Raw genomic sequence first — 18,267 nt, forward strand, 5'->3', positions numbered from 1 at the left:
GCATCTCGGCCTTTTGGCTAAGATGCAAATGAGATCAAACACTGGAGGGGATGCAATGCCTGTTCCTACCAGCTTGGATCATGTAGATCAAGCCCAAGACAGGAAGCGGCCAGCTTGTCTTGCCAGCTTGGATCTGGAATGTCTCGTTTGTCGAGATTTTGATTTGGACTTTGATTGCATTGAATTGGATATAACAAAAAAAATGTAGTTTTGCTGTTCTGCACTTGAGAGAAGTTAATGCGGTTACACTGAGGCTTCATTTGAAACAATTTTTTAAAAACGGCATCTAAGCCTTTTGGCTAAGATGCAAATGAGATCAAACACTGGAGGGGGTGCAATGCCCACTCCTATCAGTTTGGATCATGTAGATCAAGCCCAAGACAGGAAGAGGCTTGCCTGTCTTGTCAGATTGGATCTGTAATGTCTCACTGGTTGAGACTTTGACTAGACCAATTTGGCTTTTGATTGGATATAACTAAAAAGAAAAAGTGTAATAGCTGGTCTTGGCCAATTAGGTTAAACTGGGGCTTCACCTGAAGCAATTTTTTAAAAAATCCATCTGGGCCTTTTGGCTAAGATGAAGCTTAGATCCAGCCCGGGAATGGGTGTAATGCCTCATCCTGTCAGCTTGGATCTTATCTGATCGAACCCAAGATGGGATGTATATCTTGTCTTGTCAGCTTGGATCTTCCTTGTCTCTCATGTGGGGACTCTGATTGGACCAAATTGGATTTTTGATTGGGAATAAAGTACCAAAAGGTACAAAAAAATCAAGTGTCAGATCAAGCCCAAGACGGGATGCATGCCTTATCTTGTCAGCTTGGATCTTGTTTGTCTCCCTTAAGGGGACCATTAAATGGATTCAATTTGAAATTCTATGCAAATGTATTGCAGCACATCAGAATGCAACATGCCAGATGTGTATAGTTTGAACAGAATTGTGAAAATATTGAAATGATTGTAATGTTGTCATTACTGAACTGAAGCACCTCAGAGAGCATCTTGATCTCTGGGGTGGCACGGTGTTGCCTCACAGCGCCAGGGACCTGGGTTTGATTCCAGCTCGGGTCACTGTCTGTGCGGAGTCTGTATGTTCTCCCCGTGTCTGCTTGGGTTTCCTCCGGGTGCTCCTGTTACCTCCCACAGTTCAAAAGACGTGCTGGTTAGGTGCATTGGCCATGCTAAATTCTCCCTCAGTGTCCCAGAACAGGCGCGGAGTGGGGCGACTTGGGGATTTTCACAGTTACTTCATTGCAGTGTTAATGTAAGCCTACTTGTGACAATAATAAATAAACTTTAAACTTTTAGAGAGTGTGAAAATCATTGCTATTTACTGTTATAATAATTTGAAATGTTTTGAAATGTGTCTTTCTGATTTTATATGAATAAAGTATACTTTTGCAGAAGGAAAGAACAGGAAGTCCATGTTAAGGTCTAAGAGTGAAGATGGATTTAATTGGTATGATTCATCTGGGTTTTTTTCTGTTGTACGAGACGTGAGACAATATAAACTTGGACGAGCTAAAAATAAATTATTTGGAATTTCCTTAGCCAATATTTCAGAGCTAATCTGCCGGAGAGAGTAACAAAGGGAAAATACGTGCAGACGCTGGAAGGGAGCAAATTTAAGAGAGGAAATCTGGCCTTTCCCTGCTAGCAGTTTCCTATGCTAGATTTCACACACTCCTTTGCTCCTATTACTTCCTGGAATGCTCTGTGAGGAAGGATACCAAGGACGAAGTGTTTGACAATTGCAAGTCTAACTAACAGCAGTGTTGCTGGGGAAAGTTCTGTGAATGCACACCGCTCAGATACATTTGTTCCCCTTTTTTGGCGATTGAAACTCGTTATTTGCCAACCCGACTGCTGCTGGCCAGTCATATTGAAACAGAAAGTAAAAAACAAGGAAGAAAAAAAATCTGGAAGAGTCAACTCTTCGCTGGCTTCAGTTTCAACGGCGGCGATGCACAGGAAAACGGTGGATGAACTGCAGAGATGACCTCTGTTCGCTGTTTGTTGTCAACACCAGCTAACAGGCGCTGGTAACTTTCCCAGATTGATCAACAGATCGAGAGCCGACTGCCTCAACTTTCTCCCCGCAGATCCCAGCTTTCGGTTCCGAGTCCAGCGGTGTCCGGATCCCTGAAACACTCGCAGCAATTGTCTAAGTGTGGGATTTTGTATGGTGATTTCTGTTGGGTCAGTTTGAACCCCCGCTTGGTGCTGGACAGGTTGAACGTCTGCATTTTGTTGGATATAAAAGGTACAGTTTGACTTTCAGAAACGTAAGAATTGTTTCATTGACATTTGTGTAAAGCTCACGTCCCCAGCATCTGGTGTGAATTTGAGTAGTTCAACTATACACCCATTAAATTCCCGACAAAACCTACCTTACGATGCACAAACAAACTGAATCAGATTTGATTTCGATTACTGAGGGTTGGGAAGCAGCAGGAGAACTGGCAGTAGTCTGGTACCATCCTGCTGGCAAAACATATTGTGGAGATGCCGGCGTTGGACTGGGGTGAACACAGTAAGAAGTTTAACAACACCAGGTTAAAGTCCAACAGGTGTCCGATGACTTTTGCTACCAAATAAACCTGTTGGACTTTAACCTGGTGTTATTAAACTTCTTACGGCAAAACATATTGCCAACCTAAGACCCTAAATCATAGATTCGCTACAGTGTAGAAGGAGACCATCGAGCCTGCACTGACAACAATGCCTCCCCAGGCCCCATTCCAGTAACCCCACGTATTTATCCTGCTAATCCCCCTGACAGTAAGGGGCAATTTAGCATGGCTAATCAACCTAACCCACACATCTTTGGAGTGTGGGAGGAAACCAGAGCACCCGAAGGAAACCCACACAGACACGGGGAGAATGTGCAAACTCCACACAGACACTGACCTGAGGCCGGAATGGAATCTGGGTCCCTGGCGCTGTGAGGCAGCAACGCTAACCACTGTGCCACCGAGCCAACATTCTGTAGACTAACCTAGTTAGTGCCACTGCCTTGCAAATTTATTTTGCTGAAGTGCCCATCCAATTACCTCAATTGGAATCATTAACTCATATCATGATGTTAAAAGGTGAGTTCCCATTTGAGGGGGGGGAGGGGGGCAAATCCAACCTCACTTCACCAGTGCTGAGGGGAGGGGTTGCTTGCTGCTGTGTGGGGAAATCACCAGACTTTACCAACCAGTTCCTGTAGAAAGGCTGTTGCAAAGTTGAAGAGAGCTCTATGGGGTTTGGAAAGGCTATTTAGTGGCAATGGCCTGCTACACACCCGAAGTGGTGCTGCCGGGATAATCCCCCCCAGTTTACCTCCCATTGCTGGGGCTTGTTGATCCCTGGCTTCTTTGGCATTGAAGTGCCCCCTCCTTCAAGAGACAGCCACTACTACGAGTGGCACTGCCTGGACTGCTGAGTTACCAGTTGTCGAATTGGCTCGGTGTGGGTGGGGGGGGTGGCTCGGTGTGGGTGGGGGGGTGGCTCGGTGTGGGTGGGGGGGTGGCTCGGTGTGGGTGGGGGGGTGGCTCGGTGTGGGTGGGGGGGTGGCTCGGTGTGGGTGGGGGGGTGGCTCGGTGTGGGTGGGGGGTGGCTCGGTGTGGGTGGGGGGTGGCTCGGTGTGGGTGGGGGGGTGGCTCGGTGTGGGTGGGGGGGTGGCTCGGTGTGGGTGGGGGGGTGGCTCGGTGTGGGTGGGGGGGTGGCTCGGTGTGGGTGGGGGGGGCTCGGTGTGGGTGGGGGGGGCTTGGTGTGGGCGGGGGGGTCGGTGGGTGGGGGGGTTGGTGGGGGGGGGTCGGTGGGTTTGGGGGGTCGGTGGGGTGGGGGAGGGTCGGTGTGGGGTGGGGGGGGTCAGTGTGGGGGGGGGTCGGTGTGGGGGTGGGTCGGTGGGGGGGGTCGGTGGGGGGGTGGGGTGGTTGGGGGGGGTCGGTGTGGGGGGGTCGGTGGGGGGGGCGGGGGTCGGTGGGGGGGGCGGGGGTCGGGGGAGGGGGGCGGTGGTCGGTGGGGGGGGTCGAGGGGGGGGTCAGTGGGGGCGGGGGGGGTCGGTAGCGGGGGGGCGGGTTGAAAGGGTCAGGCCACTATCCTCAAATGAAGTTAATTGGATAGTCCAGCACAATGCTGCACGCCTGGGTCCCATTGCCCACCAAAGCAAGTTTATCTGCTGCATTCAACAGGACATGATCCACTGAAACAAACTCAGCCTTGCGTTTTTAGTGATTTTTCTCTATTACCTTCATATTAGCAGGTGAACTGAATTCCGGTAATGGATATACACCGTGCAATAATTTTCCTTAATGTCATCTTATGCAAAGGTGCATCCTTTGCACAGAGTAAGTATTGGAATATTACTCAATTTATAGTTCATTGAACACTGATTATCACTGAGGCAATCTCAACTAATGAAAATTCTTGTTTTTCAGGCTTTGTGTCATTAGATTGTGAGAATGTAGCGACAGGAATATTGAATGAAGACACTAAACTAACATGCTCAATCCAATCAACAATAGTAAAAACATATGATTACATTGAACTGAGTAAAATTGAAAAAAATGAAAAACGAACATCCGTGTTCAGCTTAAAAGCTGGTGCCAAACAACCTCATAATCGAATTATAATAATTCATCCAGATTCAAAAAATGTATCACTGTTAATCCAGAAAACACAGCTGCAAGATGAAGGGAATTATCAATATTATTTGGAAACAGTTTCTGGTCATGACTATCAAGTCATCACGTTGAAGGTTAAAGGTGGGTAACAGTATTCTTTCCCTGATATTCTCCCTTCTATTGGTTGCCTGTAATTAGCAACAAATTCCTATTTTGTTTGCACAGGGCGGCACGGTGGCACGGTGGTTAGCACTGCTGCCTCACAGTACCAGGGCCCAGGTTCAATTTCTGACTTGGGTCACTGTGTGGGGTTTGCACATTCTCCCCGTGTCTGCGTGAGTTTCCTCCGGGTGCTCCGGTTTCCCCCCACAATCCAGATGACGCGCTGGTTAGGTGCATTGGCCATGCTAAATTCTTCCTCAGTGTACCAGAACAGGTGCCAGAGTGTGGCGACCAGGGGATTTTCACAGTAATTTCATTGCAGTTTTAATGTAAGTCTACTTGTGACAATAATGAATAAACTTTAAACTCAAACTTATCTAAAAGCTTGACATGTGAGAGTCAAACAGTAAGTTATAATAAGAGTCATGTTGAGAGAAGAAATCATGGTTATGCATTTCTAAAAAACCTTTCATATCTTTAGAACATCTTAAATCACTGAAGTTAGAGGAGGATGCACATGCACTATTTGCTATGTAATCTAAACAGTTTGGAATTCACATATTCAGAAATCAGATCAAAATCCCAAATTTGAGCCATTAAATATTTTCTTCACCCCTACACATCTGTCACCTTAAGTAAATAAATTAAATCCCTACTGCTGTCATCTTATTGTTGTGGTCTATTGCTGGCTGATGAAGTGGAGAAACTGCTCCTATGTTATTCTATGCCTCTCTCTTATTACATTAATAAAAATGTAATTTATTTTCAGCTCCATACAGTTTGCCAAAAGTGAGGTTGGCATCAAATGTCACAAGAAGGATGAAAGCGACGGACCTCATCTGTGAAACGACTGGCTATCCACTCTCTGAGATTCACTGGTTTGTCTATGAGAAAACAAACCTCACCTCTCGTGCTGAAACTAATCACGTAAAGACCTCACAGGGGCTGTTCAAGCTCACCAGTACACTTCCGATCACCGTTGCAGAAAGTGCTTTGGAAGGCAATTACACTTGTGCTGTGTGGAATGTGGAAGAACGTGTATATGAGGTTAAGAAGCATTTTCCAAGTAAGTTCATAGCTTTTATCCAAAACAGTCTCAGAAAATAGCTGCTTAAAGAATTGATTTTGTTCTTTTCTTGTGTTGAAGATGAGTGCAATGCCACAAAATCTAATTTACCACCTGTAACCATTTTTCTTGAGAAGGTTTTGTGGCTTCCTATTAAACTGCTGCCATCCTTTTCCTCTGTGCAGTTCCAACTTCAACATGTCCCTTTATAATTAATATCATCATTATTATACATGCAAAGGTTGAAACTGGAGATTGCAATTAATTAAATTTTTCCACCCAACTTTTCAGTTCCCTTCTTGGATGAACCTAATACTCACCGGCAAAGTGAAGAAAAAAAGACTCAGGTTCTCACGGCCATCTTTGTCATTGTTGGAGCGCTTGCAATTGGAATAATCATCTTGACTATTTTTCGATTCAGGAGAAATTTATATACAGGTATGATGATTGTGTAAAGGTTTCTGATTTCTAACAAACTTTTCAGACTTTGATACATAAATTCTGACATCTTATTGAAAAAATACCCTTGCTTGATTTTTTTTTGTTTTTGAATACAGCCCAGAATCTAGAAACCTGATAATTCTGTTTAAACATATTATCTGGCCAAGAAAGGGAGGGCGGAATCTGAAACACTCTCAATGGCTTCAGGTTCTGCCTGGCATTCTTATTCACTTCCCAGAGTTGTGTGCTTATTAGGTTCTTAGCCCAATCATTGGATGTCCAGTACCTCTCTGAGGATGAAAACATTCACCAAATATTTGCTTAAGAAATAGAAAGAAGTTTAATGCTCTGGATTTTCCCTACTTGACCTGAGTCTTCTTGCTTCCTTACATTCTAGTTGGTTAAAGTGGATAGGTGAAAAGGTGGCTGATTAACGCACCACGATAATAAGCCTGTTACCCAGCTTCTAGCTAGAGAATGTAGAAAAACTCCAGATTAGTCACATTGAATAACTCTGGAGCACCTTCTGTTGAGCTGCATCCAAACATCAAACAGAATTGGAGGAGGTAGCTGCAGGAATGAGTCATCTGTGACACTTCAAATCACAAATTCCAAGCTGTAGTGTTTAGTACAGGAAGAAGCCAATCAGATAGGGGAAAAAAGGAAACATTCTCTATGTAGGAACTACAACTTCTAAAAAAATCATCCTCTAGTTGTGATCAACGTTTATTGCCCTGAAAATACATTTTTCTTTGTAGCCTTTTATAACTGACTGGCCTGCTGGGCTAATTCAGGGATCAGTTAAGAATCAACCGCATTGGTGTAGGACTTGAGACACATATCAGACAGACAGAGTAAGAACTGTAGGTTTCCTTTGCAAAAAAAGATTAGTAAACCCTTTTGTTTTTACAACATGGTCAAATATTGACCAAAGATTCAGGGTCACCTTCTAAAAATTTAAAGTTTATTTATTAGTGTCACAAAAAGGCTCACATTAGCACTGCAATGAAGTTACTATGAAAATCCCCTAGTCGCCACACTCCGGCGCCTGTTTGGGTATACTGAGAGCGAATTTAGCATAAGAACATAAGAAATAGGAGCAGGAGTAGGCCATCTAGCCCCTCGAGCCTGCCCCGCCATTCAATAAGATCATGTCTGATCTGAAGTGGATCAGTTCCACTTACCCGCCTGATCCCTATAACCCCTAATTCCCTTACCGATCAGGAATCCATCTATCCGTGATTTAAACATATTCAACGAGGTAGCCTCCACCACTTCAGTGGGCAGAGAATTCCAGAGATTCACCACCCTCTGAGAGAAGAAGTTCCTCCTCAACTCTGTCCTAAACTTACCCCCCTTTATTTTGAGGCTGTGCCCTCTAGTTCTAGTTTCCTTTCTAAGTGGAAAGAATCTCTCCATCTCTACCCTATCCAGCCCCTTCATTATCTTATAGGTCTCTATAAGATCCCCCCTCAGCCTTCTAAATTCCACGAATACAAACCCAATCTGCTCAGTCTCTCCTCATAATCAACACCCCTCATCTCTGGTATCAACCTGGTGAACCTTCTCTGCACTCCCTCCAAGGCCAATATATCCTTCCGCAAATAAGGGGACCAATACTGCACACAGTATTCCAGCTGCAGCCTCACCAATGCCCTGTACAGATGCAGCAAGACATCTCTGCTTTTATATTCTATCCCCCTTGCGATATAGGCTAACATCCCATTTGCCTTCTTGATCACCTGTTGCACCTGCAGACTGGGTTTTTGCGTCTCATGCACAAGGACCCCCAGGTCCCTCTGCACAGCAGCATGTTGTAATTTCTTTCCATTTAGATAATAATGCATGGCCAATGCACCTAACCAGTACGTCCTTCGGACTGTGGGAGGAAACCGGAGCACCAGGAGGAAACCCACGCAGACACGGGGAGAAGGTGCAAACTCCATATAGGCAGTGACCCAAGCCAGGAATTGATTGCAGGTCCCTGAAGCTGTGAGGGTTATAAATACCAAGGTTCCTTTTAAAAAAATGGAATTCATATTCTTTCGCTGTGATAATGGGATTTGAACATATGTCCTTGGGATTGCTAGAACAATTTCTTGAATAGTTTGTTAACGTGACCGCCACATAATCACCGAGTCAAGTTGGAAGAAGAAAAATTGTAAGGCAAATAGGTGATTGCATTTATTTTGGATCCCCTTTCTTATCAGATCATTTTTGTAAATCATTGGACAAATGAGTTAGAGAAACTCTTCAAGTGTCAATTAGTCAAAATATGAGCATTGTTGATAACTGATAAAATTATCACAATTGTACAGAGATTGCTATATTTCATACGATTGGAACTACAAGAAATAATGGACTACAGTTTTGTACAGCTGGAGATGTATATTCAAATTTTATGTACTAGAAATAATGAATTAATTGTTTCTTTATTGTTTTACTTTCAGTGATTCAAAGGGAGTCGACAATGCCAATGGTAGGTGCGATTTGAAATATCTGAATTTTTTTTTCGAAGACTTTCTGTCATTGGTTTCATCATTTCCTTCATTTCATTTTAACAGATGCAAAGTGTCCAGGGTGCTGATAGTTAATAACGATTGCAGCGAACACTCCTTATTTCCACTTGTGATGAATGCATTGATATCATGGACTACTTCAAGAACATTTTTGTGATATGATGCTTCAAGCATACATCCCAGCCACGTCCTTGCGGATGGCAGAAGGTGAATGCACATCATACAGATTATTTCAAGCACTGTCACTTTCCAGTGACCACCTGGAATCTCCAACTATTTTTAGTGATTGATCAAGATGGTAATTCAGCCTCTGTCACTGTGCTAGAGTCTTCACTATTTGCTTTTGTATATAGAGAACCAAACCAAAGGTTGGATACTAACACCGTCCACAAACCATTTGATCCATAAAACATGAGAACGCCACAAACTATAGAGAGCTTGGCCCTCAATCTTGACTGTTTTTCAAGGAATGTCCCTATTTTACAGCTGGGTTAATAAATGGATTCATTTGTGATGCCACAGCACTCTATAAAAGGAGAAGAAGACCATAGAGACTCATTCTTACTTTGAAAACATTCTTCCTGCTGGTTGATTGCAGAAATATTGTGAAAGAGTTGGTGTGACTCTAATTTTCACTCAGTAGGAGAGGAAATGCTATTGTAAGCAACTATGTTGGAAAACTGAAGTAGGGAGAGGATTTCTCACTTCACAAAATTATTTCCTCAATTAGATTTACACATGTAATTGGTTTTAATTTAAAATGGAATGTATAATTCTTCAACATGTTGATTTATTTGTATTCTAACTATTTGATGGAACCATGAAATGAATGGGAAATTAATATATTTTTTGTAAAATTTGAGATGCTTGATATCCTGTTCTCACTTTGGGGTGAATACCATTTGTAAATACATTTTAAATAGTATAAATTACCTATTTTTCCTTTACCACCATTTTGTATCAATGTATAAAGATAGTGTACCTTCTTGTGGTGAACCATCGTTGGTTCCCACTAGATAGTACTGAGCCAGGGTCTGGCCAGTACTACAAGTATGTATATATGTTGCTGTTGGGGTTAGCGATGGGTTGTTCTACTTGTTGCTGTTGGGGTTAGGGTTGGGCTGTTACATCTTGTATTATAGTTATTGTGGTACATCCCAGTCGGGCTCCGCCTCCTGGGAGAGGTATAAAGGTCACTGCTCTGTCTGGGACTCCTCAGTCTGGGATCGTGTATATAATTAGTAGCTTCGTTGTAACAGCAAATAAAAGCCTTTATTTCCTGAGCATCTCAAGCCTCGTGTGTGATAACGCGCATCACTTCTAAAGCTTAATGAACATGGTTCTCTTTTTCTTGATTATAGACCTTTAATATATGAATTTGGGAGCAATGGTACGGATAAGACATTGAGATTCTTGATGGAGCAGATTGTGCGTACATTTTTTACTACTAGTACAGTTGAAAAGGAGTGAAAAGAGCAGGTTTAATGGAATAATATTTGTGGGGCAGGAATGCTCTTCCAGACCAGACAGATGTACTCTGACTGCTGCCACTCTGGGCTACCCACCTCAGCACCATTCCCCTCCCCATGATTGCTAGGATTCCCCAGATCTTACCTTGGTTGCAGACTGGGCCACAGGATCGTGCACTTATCCAAATCCATTGAGGTGCAGCCTGTTCATGTTGCTTCGATTTAAATAGCAGCTTGTGTCTCAAATTGGATTTATTCTCTACACTACTGGAGGAGATTGCCAGGTCTCATGCTTGACGACTGAATGGTTCACTCTCATTCTCCCAAAACTCTACAGTCAGTTTCACAGTTGGAGGCCATTCAATCCATCAAGTCCATGCTAGCTCACTGCAGAGCAATCCAGTCAGCCTCACTCCCCTGCTGATTCCCAATTGCCCCGCATTTATTTCCTCCAAGTGCTCATCCAATGTCTTGTCTACACCCCTGATTGATTCCACTTCAACATTCCCCTCACCATTGCGGGCAGCAAGTTCCAATCATCTGATTGTGGCCCCAATGCCACTTGTCTAACTGTCCCTTGACTCCCTTGTACCTCAAAGATCTGTCCAACACGGCCTTGAATATATTCATTGACCCAGCCCTCGTGCTCTCTGGGTTAAGAGTATTACAAAGGTTAATGACTTTCTGAGAAAATAAATTCCACTCCCCATCCTCCCATCTAGGTCATAAATGGGCGACAACTTACTGTGAAATTGTACTCCTTAGTTCTAGATTCCCACATGAGGAGAAATAATAGCCTGGATCTTCCTGAAACCAACAATGACCAATGTTGAGACATTTGCCTCTGTTGTGCATTGAGACCCTTCAGAAGACCAAACATGCATGGTATTGTCTGGGAAGCTTATATTCCTGATGGACAGGTCTATGTTTCCCAGGTCCTCTGAGAATATCTCAGACATTGAGCTCAGTGGGCCGGTTGTACAATGCTTACCCAGATAATTACACAAGCATTGTTCCTCTGTTCCTGGCATAAGTCAATGATTAACAGCAAAGCCCATCCCATTGCCCCGACAGCACCCACCCGTACACAAGCCTCCATGGCCCCTACAAAGCCCACCACCCATCCCAACTGCCTCCACTTCCCACTGATTATTCACCCCCGACCACTCACCCTGCAATTATCCAGTTCCCCGACCTGTCTATCCCAGCCCTTCCCCACCCACACCCAACCACACAACCCGACTCCCCATCCCCCGACTATCCAACCACATGTCCTGAATACCCACCCCCACACTACAAAATCAGCCAAGTACCTAACCATCTCACCACCCAAACCACCTTGCAATATTCCCCACCCCAACTAACCCTTTAAAAAAACCCTTCAGGCATTTAAAAACCTATGTGAACATGGCAGAGTCAGAACATGTGAACATGGCAGAGTCAGAAGACAGGTGTCTTTCCGTATCTCTGTCCAAAGGGGTTAAAAGGCTGGAAATCTAGCATCCATGCTAGATTTGTGCTAACTGATTCCGAAGAAGGCTGTATGTGGGAACAGTGCTTAAATTGGAACTGTGGAAATAGCAGTTAAGAATTATACCTTGTTATGTTTAAGTATTTCAGTTGGTAAAAGTTATTCAAATTCTTTTTGGTATATTTTAACTGTATTGTTAAAAAAAAGTTTTTTAAAAATAAAAGTTTCCTAATGAATTAATAGAATCACACCTGGAGCGAAACACTGTAGCCTGGCACTAATGCCAAAATCAAAAAAAGTCAGGGATCTAGGCTAACTTTATAATGTATCTTGGGATTTCTGATCTGCTCTCGAACACTGTTCATTCTTCTAAACTCCAGATACAGGTCCAACATGTTCAACCTCTCCCTTGCTATTTCTTAAACCATTTGCTTTCTCTGATGATCCCGTGGTACTATTTCAAAGAAGGGGAATTATCCAAGTTCCTGGTCCATATTTATCTGCCAATCCAAATCACTAAAACAGATTCGCTGGCCATTATCACATTGCTGTTTGTGAGAGTTTGCTGTGTACAAAGTTACCAGCTGTGTTTTAGCATTGGGACAGTGACTACACTTCAAAGGGATTTTATTGGCCATAAGGCCTTTTTAAAAAATCCAGGGGTCATGGAAAGTGTTACTTAAATGTAGATCTTTCTTTGAACATAGAATTCCTGCTTAAATGTGAGTGATGAGGAAATAAAAATTTAAGTTTATTTATTAGAGTCACAAGCATGCTTACGTAAAAAAAGGAATGAAGTCATTGTGAAAATCCCCGAGTCACCCGGACGAAACCCACGCAGACACGGGGAGAACATGCAAACTCCACACAGACAGTGACCCAAGCTGGGAATCGAACACGGGTCCCTGGCACTGTGAAGCAGCAATGCTAACCACTGTGCCACTGTGCCACCCTAAAAGGAAGAGGAAGATAGAATTGCATAGTGGTCTATGACAGGGAAAAAGGTTAAGAACAAAGGTTTGTGGTAATATCGACATTTCCAGCTTACTGAACTACCAAATACGTTATTCCAGTCCTCTGCCCAAACCAATATAAATGGCACTTTAAAAAAAATTTAACTGCGTTCTTAAAGTTACAAAGCCAATGCTCAGAGTGGACTGGGCAAACCCAAATCCATCTCCTTCCTTGTTCCAAAAACCAAATTCAAACTGAGTCCGATTCATGGCCCCAGAAGAGAAACATACAAGATCCAAGCTAACAAGATAAGGCATTGCACCCATCTTGGGCTTGATCTGACATTTGATCATATACTCTTGTGCGCTGCAATCACATTTTCTCGCTTCTGTTAAATCCCCATCCGCCACCTCTTTACTTTAGGTTTCCCTGCCTTATTGGACAGATAAGTGACTTGGTCATGAGGAAATAACACTGGGCTTACAATTGGAGTTGCTGCATTCTTGGCATGACTCCCAGACTCAAGGTGACGTTATATGTTACTGGCTGTAATAGGATTCCTTGAAACTGTCCTGAAATAGTCCAACATGAACATCTCCCAAAACTAAACGAGATTCAGAACTCACGAAACAATGAAATGTTCTCAGGTTTGGACTTGTTGCTAAACTCAGTTTTAAATGCTGGGGGCCATGAATGAGCTGATTTGGACAAGTTTCAAAAATCCTCTCCGGGGGAACAATTAGCAGCTCACTTTTCCGGGAAATCATATGAGAAAAGCTAAAGCGTGCATGAAAAGTCTTGGCAACTGGGTACGCTGAGTGAAGTCCCAATCCAGGAAATGCCACTCCATTGTTCAAGAAAACTGTCCCCAATACATTCTAGAAATTATAACTCCCTTTACCACTGCTCTGCTTTAATCAGTCCCTGTGAAAATGAAAATTTTCCATTAACCATTTTATTTTTGCCACGAATCCCTGTTCTCTTTATTTATGTACAGTCCTGACTACTGTTAGAAGATTGTAGACAAATCCTGCATTCCTTGCCTGCCCCCCATCTCCCCTCCTCCCTCCCCCCTGCCCCTTCTGCTAATTCCATATCTCACTCATCATGACTGAAATCTCTTTTAATCTGCGGCAATGGATCTTTCAGCAATATTTCCAAGAAATTGATTACAGCAAGGCAGGAGCAAGAACATCCAATTTTATTGGGTTGCTTATGTTGCTTTACAAACTTGGACAGCCAGAGTTTCCAATCCCTGAATGAACAGATTCTTTTCATTCATTGTGAAGGTTAATGACAGATTTTCTGTGTGCTATCATGATTGGAATGCAATTAGAATTATTCTGGGAAAATAGTGTGAATGGTTTACCGGTGAAGGAGCCTTAGCTCCTCCTGCTCACCTGAATGACTCAGCTGTGTGCAAGTAGATAGGAACGCTGAACACCTCACCTAGAGTGTTCATTACTACAGGAAAACGTATTCTTTATCTGAGACAGTTCAGGGAGGGCTCTGAAATATGCTGACATTTATGTTCTATATTGCAGCCAACTGTACTCAGTTGAGTTATAAAAAGGTAAACCATATGGATCATCTTTAATTACATTACAGTGCAGCATATACATCAAAGTATTGTTCTACTGTAACACTCAATGTCAACATCAAAAGGCTGGCATGGTGGCACAGTGGTTAGCATTGCTGCCTCACAGTGCCGAGGGCCTGGGTTCAATTCCAACCTTCTGCAACTGTGAGGAATTTACATGTTCTCCCTGTGCCTGCGTGGAGTTCCTCCGGGTGCTCTGGTTTCCTCCTACACTCCAAAGATGTGCAGGTTAGGTGGATTGGCCATGGTAAATTGCCCCTTAGTGTCAGGGAGATTAGCAGCATAAATACATGGGGTTATGGGGATAGGGCCTAGGGTGTTCAGTGTTCCTAGATTGTTGTTGGTGCAAACTCGATGGGCTGAAAAGTTTCTTTCCGCACTCTAGGGATTCTATGAAAGTTAACTGAAGTTCATTTATATTAAAAAAAACACTAATTGTATGTATGAAAGTGTCTATTGGAGTTCAATGTTCACAAATTATGGGTAATTAATGATTTCAATTCCTGTCATGGCTATTAATGTTGAACCAATCCGATATCTGATACATAGTACTTCCTGGAACATGAAGCAGGGAAGGGCCTTTTAGGATTAATTGTAGTTTCACATCGAGAAAGTGGTGCAATGATTCAAAAACATTTGAGTTTCTTTTTTGATGGAAACTTTGGAAGCAGAAAGCTTGAAAAACTCAGAGAATGGGAAAGGCAAGGGAACACTATCACTGACCAATGCAAGTCAGCATCACGTCCACTCTCTGTGATTGGTCAGATGCATGGATTGCTTGTGCAATGGCTGAGTTAAACAGCCATTTGCAAATGATAACAACAACAGCAACTGCAGTCCATATTGATCTATCTATCTTGCGAGCAGGCAGTAGCTTCATTACAAATCTGTCCATTGTATTTGGTACAGGGGAAAGGCAAATGGGGCAGGGACAGAAAAAAAAATCTTCAATAGGAAATTGAATTCTACCTGGGGGACGCCAACTTGCAAAGTCACTTTCTATGTTGACATTGAGTTTTACAGTAAAATAATACTTTGGTGTATACTGTGCTGTAATGTAATTAAAGGTGATCTGCATCATTCACCTTTTTCAAGCCAAAACCCTTTAAAGAGGGAATATGTGCCAAATCAAAGCTGATTCTAAAGTTTAAATTTAAAATTTATATCTTGTAATGTACACTTGGCACATCAGATGTACAAGTTTCCAGTATCATTTCAAACATTATACAAGTTCAAAGATATCCCAATGCAGTTTACTTTTTTGTACAGTGTATTTACAAGCACTCATCACAATGAATGACTTACTCCACTGTTTCCATTTATTCAACACAAATATCCATCAAATACTTATTTTCAGGTGATTCTAAGGTGAAGTCTTCTCCAATGTAGTTTGACACACCTGATTGGTATGCTAGGGCAGTTCAGAGTGAACCAAAATAGTGTGGGATTGGAGTCACATATAAACCAGCACTGGCTAAAGGAGGACTACCTGTTCATGCCAAGCAACATGAATGAATCAGCTGGATTTGTCCAATGGTCTAAAAATGTCATGCTCATGTTATGGCACTAGCTTACTTTTTAACTGAATTCAAATTCGCACAAAGTGGTGGTGGGATTTGAACTCATTAATTTTGAGTTACTACTTCAGTCTTCTGGATTAGCCAAAGCAGCCTGCTTGATTGGCACCCCATCCATCACTGACACACAATGGCACAATACACAAAATGCACTGCAGCAACTCGCCAAGCCTCTGTTGGCTGCACAGTCCAAACCAGCAACCAGTACCACCGAGAAGTGCAAGCGTAGCAGTGGCAGGGGAGTTCCCCTCACTTCGTGCAAGTTCCCCTCCAAGCCCACAACATTCTAACTTGGAAATATTTTGGCAGTCATTCACTGTTGCTGGGTCAAAAATCTGGAAGTGCACCTACATTAGATGAACCTCAGTGGTTCAAGAAGGCAGTAACATCACCTTCTCAGGGGAAATTAGGGATGGGCCTTGCCAGCAACATTCATAATCCATGGACGCTAGAGTCACTACCATGGGTCTGGATGACCCTTCGTCAGAGCTCTGATGAAGCATCATCTGTTCTCTCTCCACAGATACTGTCAGACCTGCTGAGATTTTCCAGCATTTTCTAGTTTTGGAATCTTTGCTATTGCCATGTTCGTTGGTGTTCAACAATTTCTGATAACTTATCAACAAATTCTTTTACTCCTATGTCAGCTTTGACTCTGAATGCCAAAAGGTTATTCAACATTGGGAGTTTTTCTAACTAAGTCTGATCCTGGTGAGTTCAACTTGTTGTCACTGGGTCTGCGATGGCCTGAATTGTGCCTTGTGGATGGTTCCCTATTAACTTTGATACTTTAGCCTTCATTACCTATCAGTGGACTGTTGAAGTTCCTTTTGTTTCAGGTAAGAGACCTGGTTCTTGAAACACCAGCCATTGGCAACATCCTTCTGCGCTATTTTATATGTTTTCAATGAGATCACCTCTCATTCTTCTAAACTCCTGAGAATAAAAGCCCAGTCTATTTAATCTCCCTTTGTGGAACAATTTCATCACCCCAACAATCAGTCTGGTGAATCTGGTGTTGCACTCACTTTGTGGCAAATATATCTTTCCTTAGGTAAGAAGACCAAAACTGCGCACACTACTCCAGGTGTAGTCTCACCAAGGCTCTATATAATTGCAACAAGACATCATTGCTCTTACTCAAATCCTCCTGGAAATATATCGCCGTTCCTTCGCAGTCGCTGGGTCAAAATCCGGGAATTCCCTCCATAATGGCAATCTGAGTCAACCCACAGCACATGCACTGCAGCGTTTCAAGAAGGCAACTCAGCACGACCTTCTCAAGGGCAACTAGGGATTGGCAATAAATGGTGGCCAGCCAGCAACACCCATGTCCCACAAATGAATAAAAAAAATAAAGGCCAACATATCATTGCCTTCCTAATTGCTTGCTTCACCTGCATACTAGTTTTCGGTGACTTATGAACAAGGATACCCAGGTCCCATTGGACATCAACACTTCCCAATCACTCAGCATTTAAGCAATACTCGTTATTTCTGTTTTTCCTACCAAAGTGGATAACCTCACATGCCCCCACATAGTACTCCACCTGCCAAATGCTTGCTCTCTCCTCTTAGTGTCTCCAAATGTCCTTGAAGCATCTCTTCAAAACTCACACTTTTGTATCATCTAAAAAAATTTGGAAAGTTAAATGTAATCCCCCAGATCCAAATCAGTAATATAGATTCTGAATTTGATTTGATTTATTGTTGTCAATTTTTTTATTCATTCATGGGACATGGGTGGTGCTGACTGGCCAACATTTATTGCCCATCCCTAGTTGCCCTTAGAGGACAGTGGAGAGTCAACCGCATTATTGTGGCTCTGGAGTCACTTACCCAGACCGGGTAAGTATGGCAGATTTCCTTCCCTAAAGGACGTAAGTGAAGCAATGGTTTCACGGCCATCAGTATATTCTTAATTCCAGATTTTCTTTATTGAATTCAAATTCCACCAGGATTCAAACCCGGGTCCCCAGAACATTAGCTGAGTTTCTGGATTAATAGTCGAGCAATAATACCACTAGGCCATCGCTCCATGAATGTATTAGTATATAGTGAAAAGTATTGTTTCTTGCATGCTGGTTGGGACTGAAGTGCTGATCCTTTCTGTTCCCCCTGCCCCATTAGTTACAGCCTTCAACCTGAGAATGATTAATTTATTCCTACTCTCTGTTAAATTCTCAATTCATGTCAGTATATCACCCCAAATCACATGTGCTGTCTCTTCTACACTACTTTATCCCATCTCACGGTTTGGCAAAATTGAGTTTTCACTCCATCTAGTGTTTGAAACAGTTCCTTAACTGTGTTAAAAAAAACTCCCCTTGCTGGACTTAAAACTGATATCAAATTTCATTCGTAAAATCCCCTTACTTAAATGGTTTCAGAGAAA

The 18,267-nt window shown here is 42.8% G+C and overlaps 1 protein-coding gene across 1 annotated transcript; it reads left to right on the plus strand.

Moving 5' to 3' along the window:
* The first annotated feature begins 1,590 nt into the window (after window positions 1-1,590).
* Window positions 1,591-10,086, plus strand: LOC144501613 (programmed cell death 1 ligand 1-like). Its single transcript, XM_078225490.1, has 7 exons — window positions 1,591-2,263; window positions 4,250-4,337; window positions 4,428-4,754; window positions 5,545-5,841; window positions 6,133-6,279; window positions 8,733-8,761; window positions 8,847-10,086. The coding sequence occupies exons 2-7, from the start codon at window positions 4,271-4,273 to the stop codon at window positions 8,874-8,876; spliced, it is 897 nt and encodes a 298-aa protein (XP_078081616.1). The 5' UTR covers window positions 1,591-2,263; window positions 4,250-4,270; the 3' UTR covers window positions 8,877-10,086.
* Window positions 10,087-18,267: the final 8,181 nt, after the last annotated feature.

Source organism: Mustelus asterias, chromosome 12 (assembly GCF_964213995.1).
Source record: "Mustelus asterias chromosome 12, sMusAst1.hap1.1, whole genome shotgun sequence".
Taxonomy (NCBI): domain Eukaryota; kingdom Metazoa; phylum Chordata; class Chondrichthyes; order Carcharhiniformes; family Triakidae; genus Mustelus; species Mustelus asterias.